At 31.2% G+C, this 21,682-nt stretch overlaps 1 protein-coding gene across 2 annotated transcripts; it reads left to right on the plus strand.

Moving 5' to 3' along the window:
• The first annotated feature begins 4,441 nt into the window (after positions 1–4,441).
• On the plus strand, positions 4,442–8,620 carry LOC130982874 (uncharacterized). Of its 2 annotated transcripts, XM_057907001.1 has the most exons (3): positions 4,442–4,881; positions 5,604–5,783; positions 8,442–8,620. In XM_057907001.1, the coding sequence occupies exons 1-2, from the start codon at positions 4,546–4,548 to the stop codon at positions 5,781–5,783; spliced, it is 516 nt and encodes a 171-aa protein (XP_057762984.1). In that variant the 5' UTR covers positions 4,442–4,545; the 3' UTR covers positions 8,442–8,620. The 2 variants fall into 2 exon arrangements, with proteins under 2 accessions (XP_057762984.1, XP_057762983.1); XM_057907000.1 differs by lacking the exon at positions 8,442–8,620 and having other exon boundaries at positions 4,444–4,881; positions 5,604–5,803.
• The last annotated feature ends 13,062 nt before the right edge of the window (positions 8,621–21,682 follow it).

Genomic DNA, 21,682 nt, shown 5'->3' on the forward strand with positions numbered 1-21,682 from the left:
TTGGTCCATCCGAAAAATTAATCATACATAAATAAAAAATATAAAATAGTAAAAAATTTAAAATTAAAATTTGAAATATATATTTTTACTAATATTTTAAAAATAATTAATTTTCGAATTCTAAAAATAACTAATATAAAGATAGACATAAAATTAATCCGTACTACCATAATAACATCTTAATTGGACACAATAAAAATAACAATGCATAAACTATATTCAAAAAGTAATTTCAAAGTTTGAAAATCTTTATATAATTAAATAATTATATATAAGTTTATTTTTGTTCTTAGTTATAAGTATTTTTTTATTTTATTTATATATTAATTATTATTTTTATTTTAAAATTAATTAATTTGTACTTCAATTAAAAAACTAATCAATTTAAAATATGTTGAATATAAAAAATATTGAATTATATATATATATATATATATATATATATATATATAAGTTAGGATATTATATAAAATACAATATATACCATAAAGAGCATGAAAGATATAAAAAATATATTAGTACAGTGATTGTTAATTTGGTCTTCATATTAGAAGAGGCAAGTTCGACTCCCACCTCTTGCTATGTAATTTTACAAATTTCTCAACCCTGCACTCAACCCTGTGCTATGTCATCAACGCGCCGGTTGATCTTGCTTGTTGATTATTTGACTGAATCGGTTTATTTTTTAAAACGGTTAGAATACTAATCTAGATCGATATAGGATCTCGTTTATCGGTTTTTCGATCCAGTCTAATTTTAATAACTATGATTTATACTAAAGTTGTTAAAAAATAATTATTTTTTATAATATTTAAAAAAAAGACCAAATTTTTTTAGAGAGACATATATTTTTTGGTAATTATTTATTTATTTTTTTTGTAAACATATTTTTTTATTCTCTATTATATTCGACTCTTTATTTACACACTTTCATCTATAACAATAATTTGTTGTTAGTAAATTCCCTAATCTCCAATTCACCGTTAGTAAGTCTTTTAGCTCACGTTTTTCTTACTTGTTTATCTTCCGTGATAAGAGTGAAGAGCCATTTGATAATGAATAGAATTCTATTAAACTCAAAATAAAACAATTAGACTAACAATAGAAACATATACTATAATTGATCATTTAATAGTATGCAAATAAAAATGATCTTTCAAGTATAAATTAAATTTGAATTGTAGTTGAAGCAGTCATGATTATCTAATGCATGAGAATATTCATTAGACTGCATAAAACAATTTGAGAATTTTCTTATGTTAAAAAGTTTTTCATTTTTTGAATTTTGAAAACAAAACTATGAAGTTACAATCCACTATACATATCAAACAAAGTACAAAACTATGAAAACTTCATAAGACATTATTTTTCAATTTGGGTAAGAGAAATTATCAATACAAAGAAAAGTAAAATACATAACACAAGATTAAAAATTTTAAATTTTTCTAACATAAACAGAATATAAGGACCTTTGGAAACACTAGCTGAATTCTGCTTTGACTTCAAGTCAAGTGTTTGTTTCAATTTGTAACCAAGAATGGGTAATGTACTCAACAAAGTAAATTACTTATTTTTTACAATAGTAAAATAAAATTAAAATGGAACATATATGAGTTTTTTGTAATATATATCTCTGTTCATCATAGACAAATAAATAAACCTAGGTACCTACATTAAATTCAAAAGTGTTAAAGTCCAAATCCATCAAGCCAAATATAAAAAGAAGTTATAATTTTGGCAAAAGTTACATGGTGTACCTAAGAAAATGAATTCATAGAGAACTCAAGGGCAGAGAAAAATTCGTTAGAAGAGCTCCAACAGTGACAAAGGCAGAACAGAGTCATCTAAGTATAGCAAAGGCATCTGTATACAAGAAAATAAAATCGATAGAAATAAAGAAAATATGCCAAGAAAGAGGAAAAAAAAATACAATGACAATGGAGATGATGGAGGAGAAGAAAACATGAGGCAAGGAATAGGGAATGAAGAAGAGAATAAGAGAATGATTTTGTCATTTCAAGTTTTATTTGTTAATTCTTTTTTGATATAATTTTTATTTGGTTTTTTTAATAATTTTAATATAATTGATTATTTTTTTAATTAAAATCCCTTAATGATTCTCAGCACTAATTTTCCATTATTATTAGAGTGCTTATTGATATTTATTTTTTTATTTATTAAATGTATTTAAAAATAATAAAAACTAAATTAGTTAAGATGATAGGTTGTTTATCACTTAACTAAAAACTTTTGGGTTCACGTTTATATACAATAAAAATATTATAAATTATATATAATGAAGAGTAGTAAAAAAAAAAGTTGGACATCAATCTTTCACATAACGTTTTATGTAATCAAAATTAGATACTTACATTTTTACTTTAAATTTTAAGAGTTTGATTTTGATGTACTTATAATATAAAATATTTACATACTCGTTAAATCACAGATGTTTGATTGTTTTGGATGATCATTTACGTACTTGATATAAAATACAATTGTTTTTCTGATATGATATGACATAATTAAATGCACTATAAAAAAAATATTGAGTACCGTCAGATTTATTATTGAATTCATTAAATAAATTCATCGATAATCAGTTTACCATCGGATTTACTATTTTATACTGCAGTTGACGGTATAAACGACGTCTAAAACTGTTTATCAGTGGATTATTTTTGTTCGACGCTATTTACCGGCGGATTTTTCATTGGTATTTTCAATGGATTTATCGAGACTGAGTTGATGTTTACCAATCCGTTGGTATTTTCAATGGATTTTTTGAGACTGAGTTGATGTTTATCGTCCGATTAACTCGACGGTAACTTTGGCGCCAAATCACGTGTTTAGGTAGGGGTGGCAAAACGGGTCGAACCCATCGGGTCGATCCGCTAAACCTGCTAAAAAGGACGGGTCGGGCTAGGATTTGGAGCCCGCCAAATTAAAAAAATCCGCCAAACCCGCACCGCCAAATTGGCGGTTTTGGTGGGGCGGAGCGGGTTGGTACGCCGGGCCGAAGATTTTTATTTTTCTTTTTTTTTTAATTAAATAAAAGAGTAATTACTATTATAAAATTAATAATTATAGAATTTTTAAACACTTGTTTTTCATTTTTTATTTTTATTCTTCTTTTAGTTTTTAACTTTATTTATTTTATTTTACGATTTCGTATATATGCTCAAATAATGTGACTTATTTTTTAAAATAAAGATGATTCTATTGACAAATATTATTTTTGAACAATTTTATTAAAGTTAAAAATTTTAAAAAAATAGTAAAAAAATTATATTATAATTTGACTATTTTTTATTTGTATTTGATTTTTTAATTATTATTTTTTGGTTAATTTTAATGAATTTTATTAAAAAAAAAAGTCAAGCGGGTTAGCCCGCCAATCCGCCATAAAGCGGGGCGAGCTAGCATTTTAAACCCATTTTAGTTGGCGGGGCGACCGGTCCGCCCCGTTTATGGGGCGGGGCGGAGTTGGGCCGGGTCGCCCCACTTTGCCACCCCTATGTTTAGGTGTCAAGTTACCGTCAGATTTATCCGCCAGTAAATCCTACTTACTACTCTGCTCTTTGTTTTCATGAACGGCGACAACGTCGTTGCTGGACAGCGACAGCGATGGTGCTGGGTGGCGACGACGGCAAACGAACAAAGAGAAAGAGGGAGTCACAGCCGATGGAAGGGAGAAGACGAACGGGATAGCGGAGCTGACAGAGAGGCAGGCAACGGCAGGGCTGAGGACGGACGGCGGGGAGAGGCGGCGGTTAAAGAGAGAAAGGGAGAAAAAAAGTTAGAGAGAGAGGAAATTTCGAAATGAAAGGAGAGAGGGTTCATGCTTAGAATTTTAGGGCTCATTACCGTCGGATTTACCGGTGGATGAATCCGATGGATGAATCCGACGGTAATTTATGCCGGGTCATCAAAACGCAGCATTTCACTAAATTGGGTTTACTGGCGGATTACTCCGACAGTAAATCCTGTGCTAAATTTCGCGCCTATTTTTCCCATTATCCATCTAAGTATTATCAGTGAATTTACCGTTGGAAACTGAAATCCGCTAGTAACAAATTGACTAAACGAATTTCACATTAAAACCGTCCATAAATCCGTCGGTAAATCCAACACTAATATGCGATGTTAAATCTGACGATACTCAATATTTTTTTTGTAGTGATGCATATATAAAATTAAATTTTAATTTTAAATTTTAAATTTTACGTACTAAATTTTAAATTTTTAAAAAACAAGGAAGAAATAAATTATTTAAAAAAAAATGTTAGGAGAAGCTAAGAAAACTCAGGTTTTTTAATTTTTTTTGGTAAGAAGAAAACTCAGTTACTCCACAACAAAAAACGTTTTATGTTCCCCTTTAAAGATGCTACCAATAAGAACATTTGTTTAGAGCCCAAACTGGCGTGGCGAACTTGCTATGATTGAATTCAGACCCATCCTAGCCTTATCCTTAACTCCCGTATATTTATTGGCCTCTAATTTCACAGAATTAAACATACATCTCCTATATTTATTATATGCAACATGCATCCTGCAGCAGTTCCCATGGTATCCAAACTTTCGGGGATGATTCTATTATTTCCATTTTCCATACCATGTTCTCTAAAGGACATTACTACACACGATGTCAACTTGTCATGTCCCCTCAGAATTTTGGATTTGAACCACAGAAGAGGTTCGAGTCTTTCATGTGCAGCAAGAAGGCAGGTTCGATATCAAGATGGGGATATTGATGATGATGAATATGGGCACAATAAGGAAATTGCAATGTTGGAGTTGTACAGTCAATCAGCAAGAGATGAAGTACTCTTTGTTCATGCCATTGTGGACCAAGAGGAAGTAGATGTGCTCATCTTCAAGGTCGATTGTTTATTTGCTTCACATTTAGATTTGGATTGTTATTATATGATTATTATATTAACTACCAATAGCAATACATCAGCTCTATCATTAATAATAGTAAACAAATGCAATTAAACGTGACCATAGAACGGCTAAGATCATAGTCATAAACGTGACCTTTTAATTCAAAAATATTATTTATATATTAAAATTAACCGTAAACTCAATTATTATATTTAACTCATTTTTAATGTATATTTTATACTAGTAATTACTTTTAGTATAAATTTAATATAGTTGCGTTTAATCTATAGTCACGTTTTTTACTTTATAAAAAAGGACCGTGACTTTTGCCTATGAAACTGTGGCTATTAAATTATGGTATAGTATCAGCCACAGTTAAAAATCATGACTTTTGCTCAAAATATACTACCATAGATCAAAGGTCATAGTTTGTTATATCTAATTATCTATGGTCAAAACTGTGACCTAGAGTAAAAAAATGTTGTGATGAACTCACAGCCTAGTGATTTTCTTATTTGTATCTAGGGTCCTCTTCCCCTCTTATATATCCCCCTCCCAAGTTGCTATTTTGGGTTAAAAAAGATCATAAATAATAATTAGGACCAATCTACATAGCTCTCTTTTCCTTTTAATACCAAATTTTGTTTTATTGGCTACAATATAATTGCTTTGTCAAGGCAAATATAATTTAGTTACAATATATAATTACATTTCAGGGCCTTTCTTCAAGCTTGAGCTACAGTACCTCCCCAGATTTAACTAGAAGCATTCTACCAGAAAGGGCAGTGATAAAGACCATAGATAGAATCAAAGGGCCTTTCGACCCTAACAATATAGTGTACCTGCAAAAAGATGTACCATGGGAAGATTTCAAGACAAATCTGCTATCTAATTAAGTGAGTTTCAGTTGCGTTAATTTTCAGCAACAAAAAAGTGAAAAAAAAAACCCAAATCGGTCATGATTTTTAAAATAGGATACTTTTTCATGTTTCAAAATATGTAAAATAGTTCCCTCCGTTAGCCATTAGAAGTGACCGTTGAGGTGAAACATTAATTCCTACATAAATTGTTAAGTGTTCACATATGTGAACTGGACAAATTAATTCTTGGAGTAAGTATAAAACAATCTCTAAAAAAATAAAAAAGAAATCTTAAAACGATTCTTGAAAATTTTAAAAATTTTAAAATAGTTCTTTCTAATGTTTTTAATTTTTTTCAAAAATTAACATCATATAATATTTTTGTTAATTAGAATAATAAAATATTGTTGAAAAATATATAATAAATAAATAATATAAAAAATAAAAAATATATATTAAAAAATAATTTTATTAATACTAAAATATTATAAAAAGTAATATTATTTAATTATTAATCTATAATACCTGCATTGAGGTAATGTATAAAGTAAAAATTATAATAATAATAATTAAATTTAAGAGATTATTAAATTATGAATGACAATATTTATATATCTAAATTTCTAAGATATTGACAATAAATAAATTTAAAAAATATTTCTAAATAAAAAATCTATTTTTTCTTGACATAATTACTAACTGTGTTACTACAAACAATTTTAATTGCAAGCTTATTTTGTGTAGCATTACAAACATTGAATTCCAAAACTTTCTATTCAACATGAATAGAATACTTAAATTTGCCAAGACATTTCTTCTTCAAGTGTTACATAGTATTAGGAGCTTTACAATAGAATTTTGTATTTTTGTAAATTATTTACATTACTTTATGGTTAACCAAAACTTACAAATTTGTCTTTATAGATGACTTGGTTCGCATTACATATAAGTTTTAAAGTGTTGCCTTCATAAACATTTGCACAAATATTTTCAAATGTTTATGTGAAAAAAATTATGTTTATGTTAAATAAAAATTCTGCTATCTCTTCAAACAACACTAGCTTATTCTCTTATTCATCATTAAAAAAATGATCATAAAATATGATACCTATAAATTAAATTAAATTAATATCTTGCATGGTCAAAAATAAATATGGATTCATTTATTTTAAATTATCCTTTTATGAAATAGTGCCTTTCTAAAATTAATTTATAATTTATTTTGAAAATACATAAATATTTTTTGTATATAAATAATTAAATTTGAGATAAATAGGCCGAAATGTTAAAAATTAAAATTTATTAATTTAGAAATAATTATATATACATAATTCGAAAGGGCTATTTAAAATTTTAAAAAAATTTTAGTAACTATTTTGAGATATTTTAAAATTTTTAGAAATTATTTTGTATTTTATCATAAGAATTGATTTATTTATATGTGTGAGTTAACATTTCATATCAGTAGTTACTGTTAGTAATTAACGGAGAGAATTATATTGTCTAATAGAAATAAACGTTAGGAGCTATTTTGTGTATTAAAATATGAGAGATTAAAATATCCAATTTTAAAACTCTCAAAACTAATTTGGATAATTATTAAAAATAGTGCGTTGATTTTTTAATTAAAAAGGTACTTTTATAAAATTATAAGGCTATTTGAGAACATTTTTTAGTACTTTTATTAAAACAAAGAAAAAATTTGTTTCATAACGTGTTGTTCTTAAAAAAAAAGGCTTAATTACTCCAATAATGTTCCACATTCATATAAAAAATCTAATCAAGTCATCCAAGCATTTTTTGTTAACGCGCCTTCTCCCTCCCCCCAAGTTACGTGAAATACACGCGCACCTCCTCTCCCTCCTATCAACGTAATAGATTTACGTAAACCTCTTCTTCAACGTAAGTATTCTTCTTCTTCTTCTCTTCTTTAACGTCAACGATTTGTATTGTAATTTTTGGATCTGCAATCTCTACTGCTCATCGTTCTTCTTCTTTTTTTCTTCTCTTTTACTCGTTGTTCTTCTCTGTTGCTCGTCTTTCTTCTTCCTATTCTTCTTTGTTTTCTTCTTCGATTTTAGATTTCAATATTCTATCAAAATAATGAATGATTCAACTTCAAATCAGTTGAATGAGAGCATTTTAGATTATTTTTCTAAAACAAATCAAGAGGACAAAGTTTAGATTATTTTTTGAATCGAATTGAATGGAATATAATTGTTAAATTGAATTGAATCGAATTGAAGGTACGCATGTGTTCTGAATTGAATTGAATTGATAATCTCTAAATTGTAGACACATGTGTTTTAAATTTGATTTTATATCATGGATAATGTTTCATTCATTCAGTATTATACAATTGTTTCACCTTAATAACGTGTTCAGTTCATTTTGCAGAAAGTTGTTTGAATTTGATTTTATATAATGGATAATGTTCTGTTCATTTAGTAGTCTACAATTGTTTCACCATGAGCACGTGTTCGGTTCATTATGCAGAAAGCTGTTTAAATTTGATTTTATATAATAGATAATGTTCCATTCATTTAGTACTATACAATTGTTTCATCATAATGACGTGTTCAGTTCATTATACAGAAAGTTATTTGATAATGAATTTATATAATGGATAATATTCCATTCATTTAATTCTACACAATTGTTTCACCATAATAATATGTTCGATTCATTCTGCAGACCAGGTGTGTTGTGAATGAACGATTTGTCCCAAAGGTCGGGATGATTTTCTAAGACACTAGAAGAAGGCAGAAAGTTCTACAAAGATTATTTCAAACTTTCCAGTTTTTCTACCAAAATAAGGAACCCGACTCGGAAGGGAGACGTGATTAAGAATCAACTAATCGTATGCAGTAGAGAGGGGAGGTGGAAATTCAAGATATCTCCTACTCTAAAGACAAATCCCTCAGCTGGCATAAACTGTCCAGCCAGGATCTACCTACACATATTGAAGGATATCGGTCTCTGGATAATTTCCAAAGTCGTTCTGAATCACTCACACCCTTGCTATCCAGACTGGAAAGAGATGCTCAAACAACACAGGGAGCTAAGCATGTTCTTGCGTCGCACCATCGAAACCAATGAGGAAGTTAGAATCAGACCAAAAAAAACTTACCAATCATTTGTAGCAGTAGTCGAAAGTCACCGAAAACTAAGTTTTATAGAAAAAGACATGAGAAATTACATCACAAGGGAAGTACAGAATGTATCCAAACAAGACGATGCCGAAGAATTCAGCAAGTACCTACTAAGAATGAAAGAGAAGAACCAAAATTTATTTTTTGAGCTCAACCTCGAAAGCGATCACTCCATCAAAAATGCATTCCAGGCCAATGAAAAAAGCAGGGCTGCATGTGAATATTTTGGAGATGTGGTTTCATTCGACACCGCCTACAACACAAACAGGTATTTGGTTCACGCAAAGTAAGTCTTTACATTCACTAAATCCACACATTTCGGTTCATCACATTGTGAGAGTATCTATTTATGCAAGTACAATCTGATTTTTTTGTTCTTTTGTTGGCGTGAATCACCACGGTCAGTCGACACTTCTCGAATGTGCCCTGATGAAAAATGAGGACATCCAATCATTCAAATGGCTATTCGAGTGTTGGCTCTGTTGCATGGGAGGGAAGGCACCAAAAGGCATTCTTACCGACCAATGTGCATCGATGCAAAGGGCCATCGAGATGTGCATGCCAACAAAAACTCATCGGTGGTACATCTGGCACATCATGAGGAAGATCCCAAACAAACTAAACGACTACAAGTGACAAGAAGAAATCGAACAAGAGATGAGCCATGTCGTTTGGGACTCATTCACATAAGACGCATTCAACAAAAACTAGAATGATTTCCTCACAAAGTATGGCCTCGGAGGCAACAAGTGGCTCTCAGGTAACCAAGGTTTTAATTCGAATTATTTTCATGTCGTTACTTCTTAGGTCAAAACACACACATATTTTGGTTTAACACAGCTCATTTGTTCGGTTCATTCTGCAGAGCTGTACGAGGATCGGCATATATGGATTCCAGTTTAACTGGATCACCACTTTTGGGCTAGGATGAGAAATACACAAAGAAGCAAGAGCATGCATGCATTTTGCAACAAGTTCAGCACACGCAACAGCTCCTTTAGTCAATTCGTGAAACAATACGACAATTGCCTAACAAGCAGAGAGCAAAGAAAGAGAATTTGACGCTGCAGATTTTCACACCGTGATATCGTGCGCAATAAAATCATCAATAGAGGCATAGTTTCAGCACATGTATACCAACGAGAAGTTCAAGGACAATTCAGAGGAAAGGTGAATTGCATCACAAGATCAAAGAATTCCACCCTAGGTTTCACAACATACGAAGTAATGGAGCAGGTTTCTAACTACACATTCAACAAGTTTTTTGTAACCTACGACACAGCATCACAAGAGGTAAAGTGCCAGCACTTACTGTTCGAGTCAAGGGGCATATTGTGCCGTCATTCTCTGAGCGTCCTAAGCTTCGAGCGAGTAGATAACGTGGCACCGAAATACATACTGGAGCGCTGGAGCAAGAACATAAAGAGGAGGCACACACACATCAGGAGCAGCCAAGACGAGCCTCTACTGGAGCCGAGAAGCAAGAGATTCGATGATTTGGTGTTTCGGTCGCACAATATATGCGAATTTGCGTCAGAGTCCGAGGAGTTGACCAAAATTCTGCACCGGGCGTTTGACAATGTGATGGCCGAGATGCAAGAATATAAAAAGAGAGCAAAGAAAAAAGTTTGTTATCCCACGAAGAAGCGACGTTGTGCGTTGTGAACGACCTTCAAAGCCCGCCACGTGTTAGAACAAGAGGCCGGCCTAAGAATAGATTGGGATCAAACCTGGAAAAAAGATTTCAAACGCCACGAAGAAAAAGAAAAGCTGTCTCCAAGCAAGGTAATATTGAGATTAGGCTTAGGCAAACATTCATTTGTGCATTTTGCTAATATATGATTTATTTTCTCTTTTTGCAGTTGAACTTTTTAGACGGCGGATCAATGATTCAGTCAAGCTCCAGCTTTTACAATGCACCAGATATGAATTAACCCGGAGAGGATTATAGGAGTTTCAGTTTTTATTAACATAATTTTTCTTTCATCTATGAGAAAATTTCAATTCACTGAAGTTATAGGAGGGTTAATTTTTTACTACTGTTAGTCTTTATTGAATAGTCACTTTTTTGTTTTCGATATTAGCTTTTGTGAAATTCTTTATTCAATAGTCACTTTTTTGTTTATTGAATAGTCAATTTATTGTGCTATGTCAGAGAGTTCAGGTGTTTCTGAAACTGAATACTGATATATACATTTTGTTTCAAATTATCTCTCTGCTATATTGATGTATGCACTTTTTTGGTTCACCCTGTGTATTAATTTCGGTTCATTTGTTTATTTGGGGCTCTTAATGTTTGATAAACACCGTGATTCCATTCACTGTCAACCTAGAACAAAACAGCATCCAGACAGTTCCAACAGATATATACATTAACATCTCAGACTAACAGGACAAGGACTAATTGATGAGCAGATAATTTATACGCTTTTTGGCATTGTTTTTAGGTAGTTTTTAGTAGGATCTAGCTACTTTTTAGTATATTTTTATTAGTTTTTAAGCAAAATTCATATTTTTGGACTTTACTATGAGTTTGTGTGTTTTTCTGTGATTTCAGGTATTTTCTGGCTGAAATTGAGGGACCTGAACAAAAATCTGATTCAGAGGCTGAAAAAGGACTGCTGATGCTGTTGGATTCTGACCTCCCTGCACTCGAAATGGAATTTTTGGAGCTAAAAAACCCAAATGGCGCGCTCTTAATTGCGTTGGAAAGTAGACATCCAGGACTTTCCAGCAATATATAATAGTCCATACTTTGCTCGAATTTTGACGACACAAACTGGCGTTCAAACTCCAACTTCCTGCCCTATTCTGGCATTAAATGCCAGAAACAGGTTACAAGCTAGAGTTAAATGCCAAAAACAGGCTGCAAACTGGCGTTTAACTCTAAGAGAAGTCTCTACACGTGAAAGCTTCAATGCTCAGCCCAAGCACATACTTAGTGAGCCCCGGAAGTGGATTTCTGCCTCATTTACTTATTTCTGTAACCCTAGTAACTAGTTTAGTATAAATATAACTTTTTACTATTGTACTCACATCGTTTGGAACATCTTTTGGAACATCTTTGGATTATCCTTAGATCATCTTTGGATCATTTTTAGTCCTTAGACATTGGGGGCTGTCCTCACGGCCATGCCTGGACCTTCATCACTTATGTATTTTCAACGGTGGATTTCTACACCCCATAGATTAAGGTGTGGAGCTCTGCTGTTCCTCGAGTATTAATGCAAAGTATTATTGTTCTTCTATTCAATTCAAGCTTATTCCTATTCTAAGATATTCACTCGCACTTCAACTTGATGAATGTGATGATCCGTGACACCCATCATCATTCTCACCTATAAATGCATACCTGACAACCACTTCCGTTCTATCTGTAATAGCTTGAGTGTGTATCTCTTGGATTCCTTATCCATGCGTTTGATTGCCTCTCCTGACAACAGAGCCTTCAATTCCTTGAGATCAGAGTCTTCGTGGTATAAGCTAGAACCAATTGGCAGCATTCTTGAGATCCGGAAAGTCTAAACCTTGTCTGTGGTATTTCGAGTAGGATCTGGGATGGGATAACTGTGATGAGCTTCAAACTCATGACTGTTGGGCGTAGTGACAGACGCAAAATGATCAATGGATCCTATTCCAACACAAGTGAGAACCGACAGATGATTAACCCTACGTAACCCATAGCTGGACCATTTTCACTGAGAGGACATGAGGTAGCCATTGACAACGATGATACCTGAACATATAGCTTTCCATAGAAAGGAGTATGAAGGATTGGATGAAGACAGTAGGAAAGCAGAGATTCAGAAGGAATAATGCATCTCCATACGCTTATCTGAAATTCTCACCAATGAATTATATAAGTATATCTATCTTTATTTTATGTTTATTTATTTTTTAATTATCAAAACTATATAACCATTTGAATATGCCTGACTGAGATTTACAAGATGACCATAGCTTGCTTTAAGTCGACAATCTCCGTGGGATCGACCCTTACTCGCGTAAGGTATTACTTGGACGACCTAGTGCACTTGCTGGTTAGTTATGCGAAGTTGTGAGAAAGAATTGAGATTACAATTATGCGTACCAAGTTATTGGCGCCATTGAGATCACAATTTTGTGCACCACTAATGCATCTTGAATCAGATATAAATATTAACATTAGATATATACATTAACATTAACATTAGATATATACATTACAATTTACATTAATATTCACATATATACATTGAAAGAAGCAGTGTTTGCTTTTTTAAACATAGTTTTAATTACAACTAGTCAAACAAAGTATATCCTATTTACAATATGTATCTCCAGACGTGAATTTACAATAAGGGCTAGAGAGGACAGCAGATGGCTTCGGGAGTCTTATTACTCAGATACCTGAATCACTTGGTGTCTGATTTTGTTCAGTTTGTACAACAGAATATTTGGACCATATTCAAGCCTGAAGGCATCAATCTCTTGCTACATTTCAATTGAAAGGAATTAGTTACATAAGAAATGAACCTAACTTAAATAAGAAATGAAAGAATTTTATGAATTTAGAAACAACTTACTTGTGTCCAAGATTTATATTAATACTCTTCTCGCTTTTGATCTTTCGATGATCGATTATTTCAAGCCATTTCATGACGTATATCGCACAATCATAGCTAAGCAAGAATTAAGTAAAATATGATTAATAGTATACAAAATAAAACACATTAAAAATAGCACTATAACAAAGAAAGATTTTTACCTTGTATGTTGACCATTCAGCCTGATATACTCTGCTTCTTCTCCTTCTCCGTCCTCCATTAAGGGTTCTACCCCAGCGTAAACCCTCATCTGGGAGACTATTAATCCCTGAAAGTGATAAAAAAAAGTGAATTAAAATAGGTGAATCAAAATCAACAACTCCACTGAACTGAACACAAATCATAACTTGAATAAAACGTCATAAACATTGAATCAACAAGGAAAATATTTAAATAACTTACAACAAATTTGTTCAGTTTAATTCTCAAATCAGGTATTTCATCTATCTTCTTGTTCACAGGGTCAAGCACATAGAATTTCTTTTTCTGGACATCGGCAATCCAGAATCACCAGTGCCCTCCATTGCAAATAAGCACAAATAGCTGAAGTTTGGAAAAATGATAGAATATCTCAGTCCAAACGATAGCAAACGAGAGAATTATCAAAGAAGTTTTAGAAATCACAACTTATAAATGGATGTGATGCGAGTTTTCTTTTGTCAAAAAACTGGCAGTAGTGTGCATATTGATCGACATCCATCCGGTAGGCCTTGTTAGTCTTTGGATTAATGTAATTCTTGCCATGGGTCCCCAACATAAACATTTGCAAAATGAATCTCAGTTAAATAAAAAATAAACCAAATTATTTAATCATCAAGAAAAATTTTTCTGCATGCAAAAGAACTCAACTGAACAATCAAGTGAATCAATGAACCGAACACCATTCATGTACTGAATAAAATGTGATCACATTCAATCATCAAGAAAAAATATTACTGCATGCAAAAGGACTCAACTGAACACTTGACAATCAAATGAATCAACTTGACCAACTCCACTGAACAAAACTCCATTCATGTATTGAATAAAACGTGATAAACATTCAATCATCAAGAAAAATATTTTTGCATGCAAAATGACTCAACTGAACACTTGATAATCAAATGAATCAACTTGACCAACTCCGTTGAACCAAATGCAATTCATGTGCTGAATAAAATGTGATAAACATTCAATCAGCAGGGAATAAAAAATTTGGCTTACCACAATATCCATTGGAACACATTATATATCTTTGTTAAACCGGGGACATTTTATGTCGTTGAAAATCATGCAATGTGCATTGACCACCTACGGAAAGAAAATTTACAGGATTAGCAGTATATAAGTCTTTAGAAAAATTATTAATGTTAATGCAATAGGAAAAGATTTACCGTGCTTTTCACATGTTCTTCGGGCATTAGAGACATGAAATGATGTCTAACTGCCTCAAAATTCGCTTGATGCTTCAAGACAAATATGGGGTCATATTTGTTGGTACTATCTTTGGTTTCTTTCACATGTGTCATCCAATGATAACACTTCTCCTTCAACTCCTCCGTGATTTCTTTCTCTTTTTCCAGAGTTTTGTAAACTTCAGCGGCTGTGAAGCTCGGCTCGGCACTTGTTGCTTCAGCAAATTTCAATGCCGCCGTTACCCCAGTATCTACCACTGCCTCTGCCAGGATTTCAAGCTGTGACGCTGTCGGCTGAGAGGATTGACTTGGTTGAGTCACTGTCATTTAAGAAGAGGGACTTGGTTGAGATGCTAGGGGACTTATCCCATAGCTGAAGGAAGGTACATCATCTTCCCATTGTCTAAGACGAGCTGCACTGCAAGACGACAGAGGAAAGTTTCAAGCAATAAGGAAAAAGCAGTACCATATAAGACGAAATTTAACAAAATGATATTAATTAAAACTTACACATTCAACGGAGGTTCTGGCTCCGCCTTCCTCGGGGAAGATTCCTCTCCCACCTGCTTTTTGAGTTCTGGAGGACAACTGTAACAAATAGAAAGTAATTGATTTTTGGATTCTGATGAACCACAAATAGAACATGTAATGAACCGAAATTTACCTAGATCTGAATAAGCAGTAAAACATACCTATCAATGTGTGCTTGTTCTTTCGATTGATCTACCGCCGGAGCTTCTTGGCACGGTTGCTGTTGCAGTTCAGGAGGGTTGCTGCATTAAACATAAAAGAGTTCAATAATGACCCCAAATTATTATCCTATACCATTAAATCTAATAGAAAAAATTTTATATGCAACTTACTCGTTAATAGAAGTTTCTTGTGTTTGAAATTCGGAAGTGTCATAGGCAAAGTCATCTTTTATTAGCTCTTCCTTAAGAAAATTCGGAAGAAACACCGCAATAGGAACTTTTAATTGTTTTGGGATTTGAATGAATCTTGAATAATTGAATGATTGTGAAGGTAGAAATTAACATGTACTTGATTGAGAGAAAGCAATGGTTGGGAATGTTAATACGTATGATTATCTATTTTAATGCATGCAGAGATCTTTCCACAAAAAATTATATATAATTGAATTTTAATTTCTTATTAATTTAATTTCTCTTTAATTAACTAATCGCCAATTCATTGGTCAACTAATTAAGAAAAGAGGTTTAGCACAATTCTGATTTAAATTCAAATAATAATAAAAAAATAGTTCTAGTTCAAATTATATGTCACATATTCAAAACTAGTCCTAAACAGTTAAGAATTATGAGAATGAAAAAGCCACACACTCTTTAAAATACTATTTTTAGTTAAGTTAAAAAGTCATGAGAAAAAATATTCAAGCTAATTCTGATATTAAAATTTTCAAAGTAATAACAGAATCTAAAACAGAATTAGAATAGATTTCAATACTTCTAACCTTTAAAGAATGAAGAACGAAAACTCAATCTTGAAAATAGATTAATGCATACTTTAAAATAAAATAAAATACTTAGAATAATAATCCATGAAAAAGTAAACAAAACTTTTAACCCTTAACAAAAAGAAATTAGTTACTCATAGAGAAAGATGAAAACAAAGGATGAAAACTATGCTGGAAAGGATTTCCCCCTTAACAATGTCATGTTACCACCAAGTCAAATGTCTCTTCGATGTATATAGCGCTAATAATTATATATATCATATGAACACATTTGATTGCCACACAATTTTTTGTTGCATACTTTATATCTGATCATAGTTATTATAGGCATCTTATATATTGGGTAAAATGCACAATTAAATCAAATGGAGGACCAAATTACACAATTCTACCAAATTGAAAAATATTACTAGGATCTCCCAAAAGCATATTCTTATATTCTTATGTAATTTGAATCAGTCTCATTCGAATTAGATAAACCAATACTAATTCGAATTAGTAGTAATGCATGCTTGTAATTCGAATTTGTCCAATTTGAATTATGTTTGTATGGAGTCTTAGGGTAGTTCGAATCAGGGTGATTCGAATTATGTAGCTACGACGTCCCTAGTAATTCGAATGGGTCTGCTTCGAATTAATTTTGGACCATAGTAGATCGAATTAATTTACATCTATTTATATATGATCCAAGCGTATATAAAGAGTACAATAAAGAGTACATTTAATAATATCCATAATGAATTCAATAAAGAGTACATTCAATCATAAATAAAAAAAATAATAATTAAAAATATTTTTTATAAATTATTAAAAATCACATATTTTCTAAAAATATTTATTAAGATTTAGAATTTAATCTTTAATATTTAAAATTAGTGAAATATTTTCCAAAAATATTATATTTTGTTGGTCAGTTAGCATTATTGAATCTATTAACCACGATAATATGCAGATAATTGATTAATTTTCGTATAAAAATATTTTTATTCTATTTAGTATTTAATTTTGATAAAACATTAATTAATTTTGAATTTAATTATTATGAATTCTTATATCTAAGAATACAAATTAAGATTGTTATTAAAAAAAACTTTAAACTTTTTATTTTAATAAATGTTCAACAAATCATTAAAATAAAAAAATTATAATTTAAAATTATAATTTTGGTAAAATTATAAAATTTTGAATTTTTAATAATTTGTAGCAAAATAATTTTAATTATTATTTTTAATATTTTATAGAAAATATTTATAATTATTATTTTTAGAAATTGTTTGATTTTTAATTAGTTTAGAGTATGATTTTATTTTCTTCTTTTACATCCATGTTTGAATGCAAATTTAAATGTCAATAGAGTAAACAAGAAAATCTAATTGGTAAATTTGTTCACATGAGTTAACATATATAGCTTATTTAACTTGTGAATTTTTTTAGGTAAAACAAATGTAGAAAAAGTGTTACGAGTATAAGTAACAATGATTTAAACATATGTAGTTTAAGATAGTAGTGTTTACTTAACTAGATTATACCCAGATGGTTATTACTAAAGAAAACATTGCAATATGTGGTAATACGCATTTTGCGACAGTTTAAACAAATAAAATAATAAATCTTAAGTGCCCGGAGTAGATTCAAAATTTAGAAGTTTTAAATTAAAAATAAAATGTGAAATTTGATTTCAATGAATTTTTCTAAAATTGAAAATTGTATCTTTTTTGAAAAGTTTTTGTAAAAATGCGTACTGGCGCTTAAGCCGGTAGTACCGGCTCTAGTCTATCCAGTACCGCGTATTTTGGAAAATAAGATTTTGAAAATTGAATTATTGTTTTGAAAGGACAAAAATAATTTAGAATTGAAAATCGGACACTAATCTTAAAAGTTTTGGTCCAAAGTAGGCCAAACAGACTTAAAATGCTAACGGGTTAGATCGGATCCAAACTAGGTCCAAGGCCCAATATATATGTATATTTAATGAGTTTTCAGCTCATTTTTTCCCTAAAACAATGAAGGGGGTGCAGTTTGAGAGAGAAGAGAGCAAAAGGGTTTGGTCACTATTCACATCCACTTTCCGGTAACCATAACTTGAGTTATGGAGCTCCGATTGACGAGCAGTTTGCGGTCACATGAAGGTCTCGCTGAGCTCTTCATTTCTATTTAAACAAAGTGGTAAGATTTTTGAAATCTATGCTCCAGTTTCCATCCCAAACAGTTCTGTATTTTTTGTTCTAGTTCTTGAGTAGATTTTGTGATTTTGTTTGTTTAGGGGTGATCTAGCATTGGAATATGTTGGATTTTGTCCCTAATCTCTTTGGGTAAGGTTAGGTCTCACTAAATCCTTGTGTTTAGTTGTTTTTGTGAATCCTAGGTTTGATGTTTATATGTTATGTGATGTTAGATTGAGTTTTGGTTTTATTGGAGTTGGAGTTGGTTTGAGGCTTTGGATCAAGTTTGGTGGCTTCGTTTTGGTGTTTGGTGCATTTTAGAAATTGGCCAAGGTATAATTTTGATTTTCTTTATGTAATATGTAATGTTTCTAGACACTTAGGCTAATTGACCCTAAGATAGGATTGAATGAGGATTGTGTATGATTAATTATATGTGAATTTATGTTTGATGCTGAGAAGTATGATATGGAGTGTTAGAATGTGTGATATATGAGTTATGATAATAATATGATGAGTATTGGTGATATTTATGTTCATGGTGTTGATTATAGATATTGAGATTGAATAATGATAATTATGAGGATTTATGATCGGAAGTGATGAATGATGTTTATGATGAGTGAATTGTACAAATTATTGATGATTGAGATCTTAGGTTGGGAATTATGTATTTGTGTTGATTTATGGTGGGAAGGTTGAGTGAATTAGGTGTGGAAGTGATGGAAGTACAATAGAACAGTAAGGTGCAGTGTGTGGTAGTGTTTTATGATGTTTGGGTATGTTTTGGACTTTTGGTTTGTTTTGGTTATGGAATTTGGAAATTTGAGAACTTTGATATTTTTGTGTAAAACTTAATTTTTGGTGAACTTTTTTACGGATCATAACTTGAGCCTCAGTTTTTGAAATTAGTTAAAATTTATCTTAAATTAAAGTTCATTCAATGATCTTTAAATTGATATAAAATTTGATGAAAATGAATTTTTGTAGAGGAATTTATGAATGTTTAAAGTTTGGGGTTTAAAACTGATTTATGCAACTTTGCAAAATTTTCTAAGTCTGAGAATGCATGCGTACGCATACCCCTCATACGCATATATGCCATTCTGTTTGTCACCTATGCGTACGCATACATGCGTACGCGAAATGGGACAAAATGTATGTATGCGTATGCATACATAATACATGCGTATGCATACACCCTGTTTTGCTGAAAAATGATTTTTCTTCACTTTTAAAGGGTTTTCTAGTTTTCCAAACTTCTTTATCTACTGTTTAAGATTGCTAACTAGTAATTAGATTTTAAGACTAATAGAGATGGGTTAGTGAGCTAAATTGGTAATTTTCTATATGAGTTTAGAAGACGGCAACTTAGATTTCTGAAGTTGTGGGTGAACTAGCGAAGTGTTTTATTTGCAATGGATTGAGAACTTGTGAATGGATGGTAACTTGTGGAATTAAGAATTGATGATAGTTATGATGAACTTAATGGATATTAAAGGAGAGTATGCCAGGCACTATATTCTTGGAATATTGAAACTTGAGAATTGAAAATGGACTGAAATGAGAAAATGGTGATGACTGGTGATGATTTCAAGGAATTTCCTTACAAAGGAATTCTAATTGCAGAAATTAAACTAGACTTACAGGATCTTCATCTATAGATTACAAGGATTATGCCATAATTACACTATATTTTCAAACTCTTCAATCTTACAATTTTCAACAATCCAACCACACTATATCTCTTGTGACATGTTATGGATAATATCAAATGGTCATATCACTTTTAAGAAATCCATATCCAAGCTTGGATTTTTAATTGATAAAAATCTCAAGGTTTAATTATTCTGTTGGTTCTTATAGTTTTGCAAAATTTTCAATTAGATCCCTATACGTTTTTTCTTTTTAATTGAGCCACTGCACCAAATTTTTTTTTTAATTAGGTCCCTCTTAACAGTAATTGGTTTAATTGTATAGGGACCCAATTAAAAAAAATGGTGTAAGAACCCAAATAAAAGAAAAAAAAGTGTAGAAACTCAATTAAAAAAATTGGTGTAAGGACTCGATTAAAAGGAAAAAAGTATAGGGATCTAATTAAAAATTTCGCAAAACTATAGATACTAATAGAGTAATTAAACCAAATCTCAAAGAATTTTCTCACAAGGAAAATCTCTTATAGAAATTATGCCAGAGTTTTAAAGCCGTGATCAGCAAGTTATACAAATTGTGCTAGTATTACAAGACATTCTCCAGTGTCTTCAACCTCACAATTTTCATCTATTTGACCACACTAGAACTCTTTTGGCTCATCATGGATAACACTAAATGGTGTGAAAAATCCATGAAATTACAACCCACACATGAATTTTTATTTCACAAAATTCAATACATTTTCTAAAAAGAGAAGTTGGTTATTGGAATTATGCTAGAGTTACAGAATCATGATCACCAAGTTACGATAATTGTAACAGTATTATAGGACATTCTCCAATGCCTTAAATCTCACAATTTCAAACAATCTAATCACATTGGATTCCTTTTGGTTCATCACATATAACACTAAATGGTCAGAGGATTGCATGAAATCACTATCCACACATGAATTTTCATTTCATGAAAAATTTAGCAAATTTTCTCACAAGAAGATCCGATTATAGGAATTATGCTAAAATTACAAGATCGTGAACACAACGTTACAATTATTGTACTAGTATTACAGGACATTCTCCACACTCTTTAATCTCACAATTTTTAACAATCTAACCATACTATATTCCATGTGACTCATCATGGATAAAACCAAATAGTCATGAAACTCCATAAAATCATGATCGAAGCATGGATTTTGAGTTCATGAGAAATTCAAAAAAAAAATTCACAAAAACATGGTCACAGGAATCATGTCGAAGGTATGATATTTTCATTTGCTGGTTATGTGAATTGTGCTAGTATTACAAGATATGCTTCAGGCTCTTGAATTTCACAATTTCAAATAATCTAACCACACTAGATACCTTGTGAGATGTCATAGATGACACTAATAAGTAGCTACAAAATTTATCACCATCCGATAATAAATTTTGAGTTTATGAGAAAATGGAGAAACTTCCTTACAAGAATTCATGATAAATCAAGGAAGTTCCTAACAAGCGAATTTGGGCGAA

This window comes from Arachis stenosperma, chromosome 5 (genome assembly GCF_014773155.1).
Source record: "Arachis stenosperma cultivar V10309 chromosome 5, arast.V10309.gnm1.PFL2, whole genome shotgun sequence".
Taxonomy (NCBI): Eukaryota; Viridiplantae; Streptophyta; class Magnoliopsida; order Fabales; family Fabaceae; genus Arachis; species Arachis stenosperma.

Excerpts from the sequence above, each read along its gene's own strand:
- LOC130982874 (XM_057907001.1), top strand. The coding sequence starts at position 4,546 with ATGCATCCTGCAGCAGTTCCCATGGTATCCAAACTTTCGGGGATGATT. Across the intron at positions 4,882-5,603 it reads TAGATGTGCTCATCTTCAAG|GGCCTTTCTTCAAGCTTGAG; the intron begins GTCGATTGTTTA and ends ATTACATTTCAG.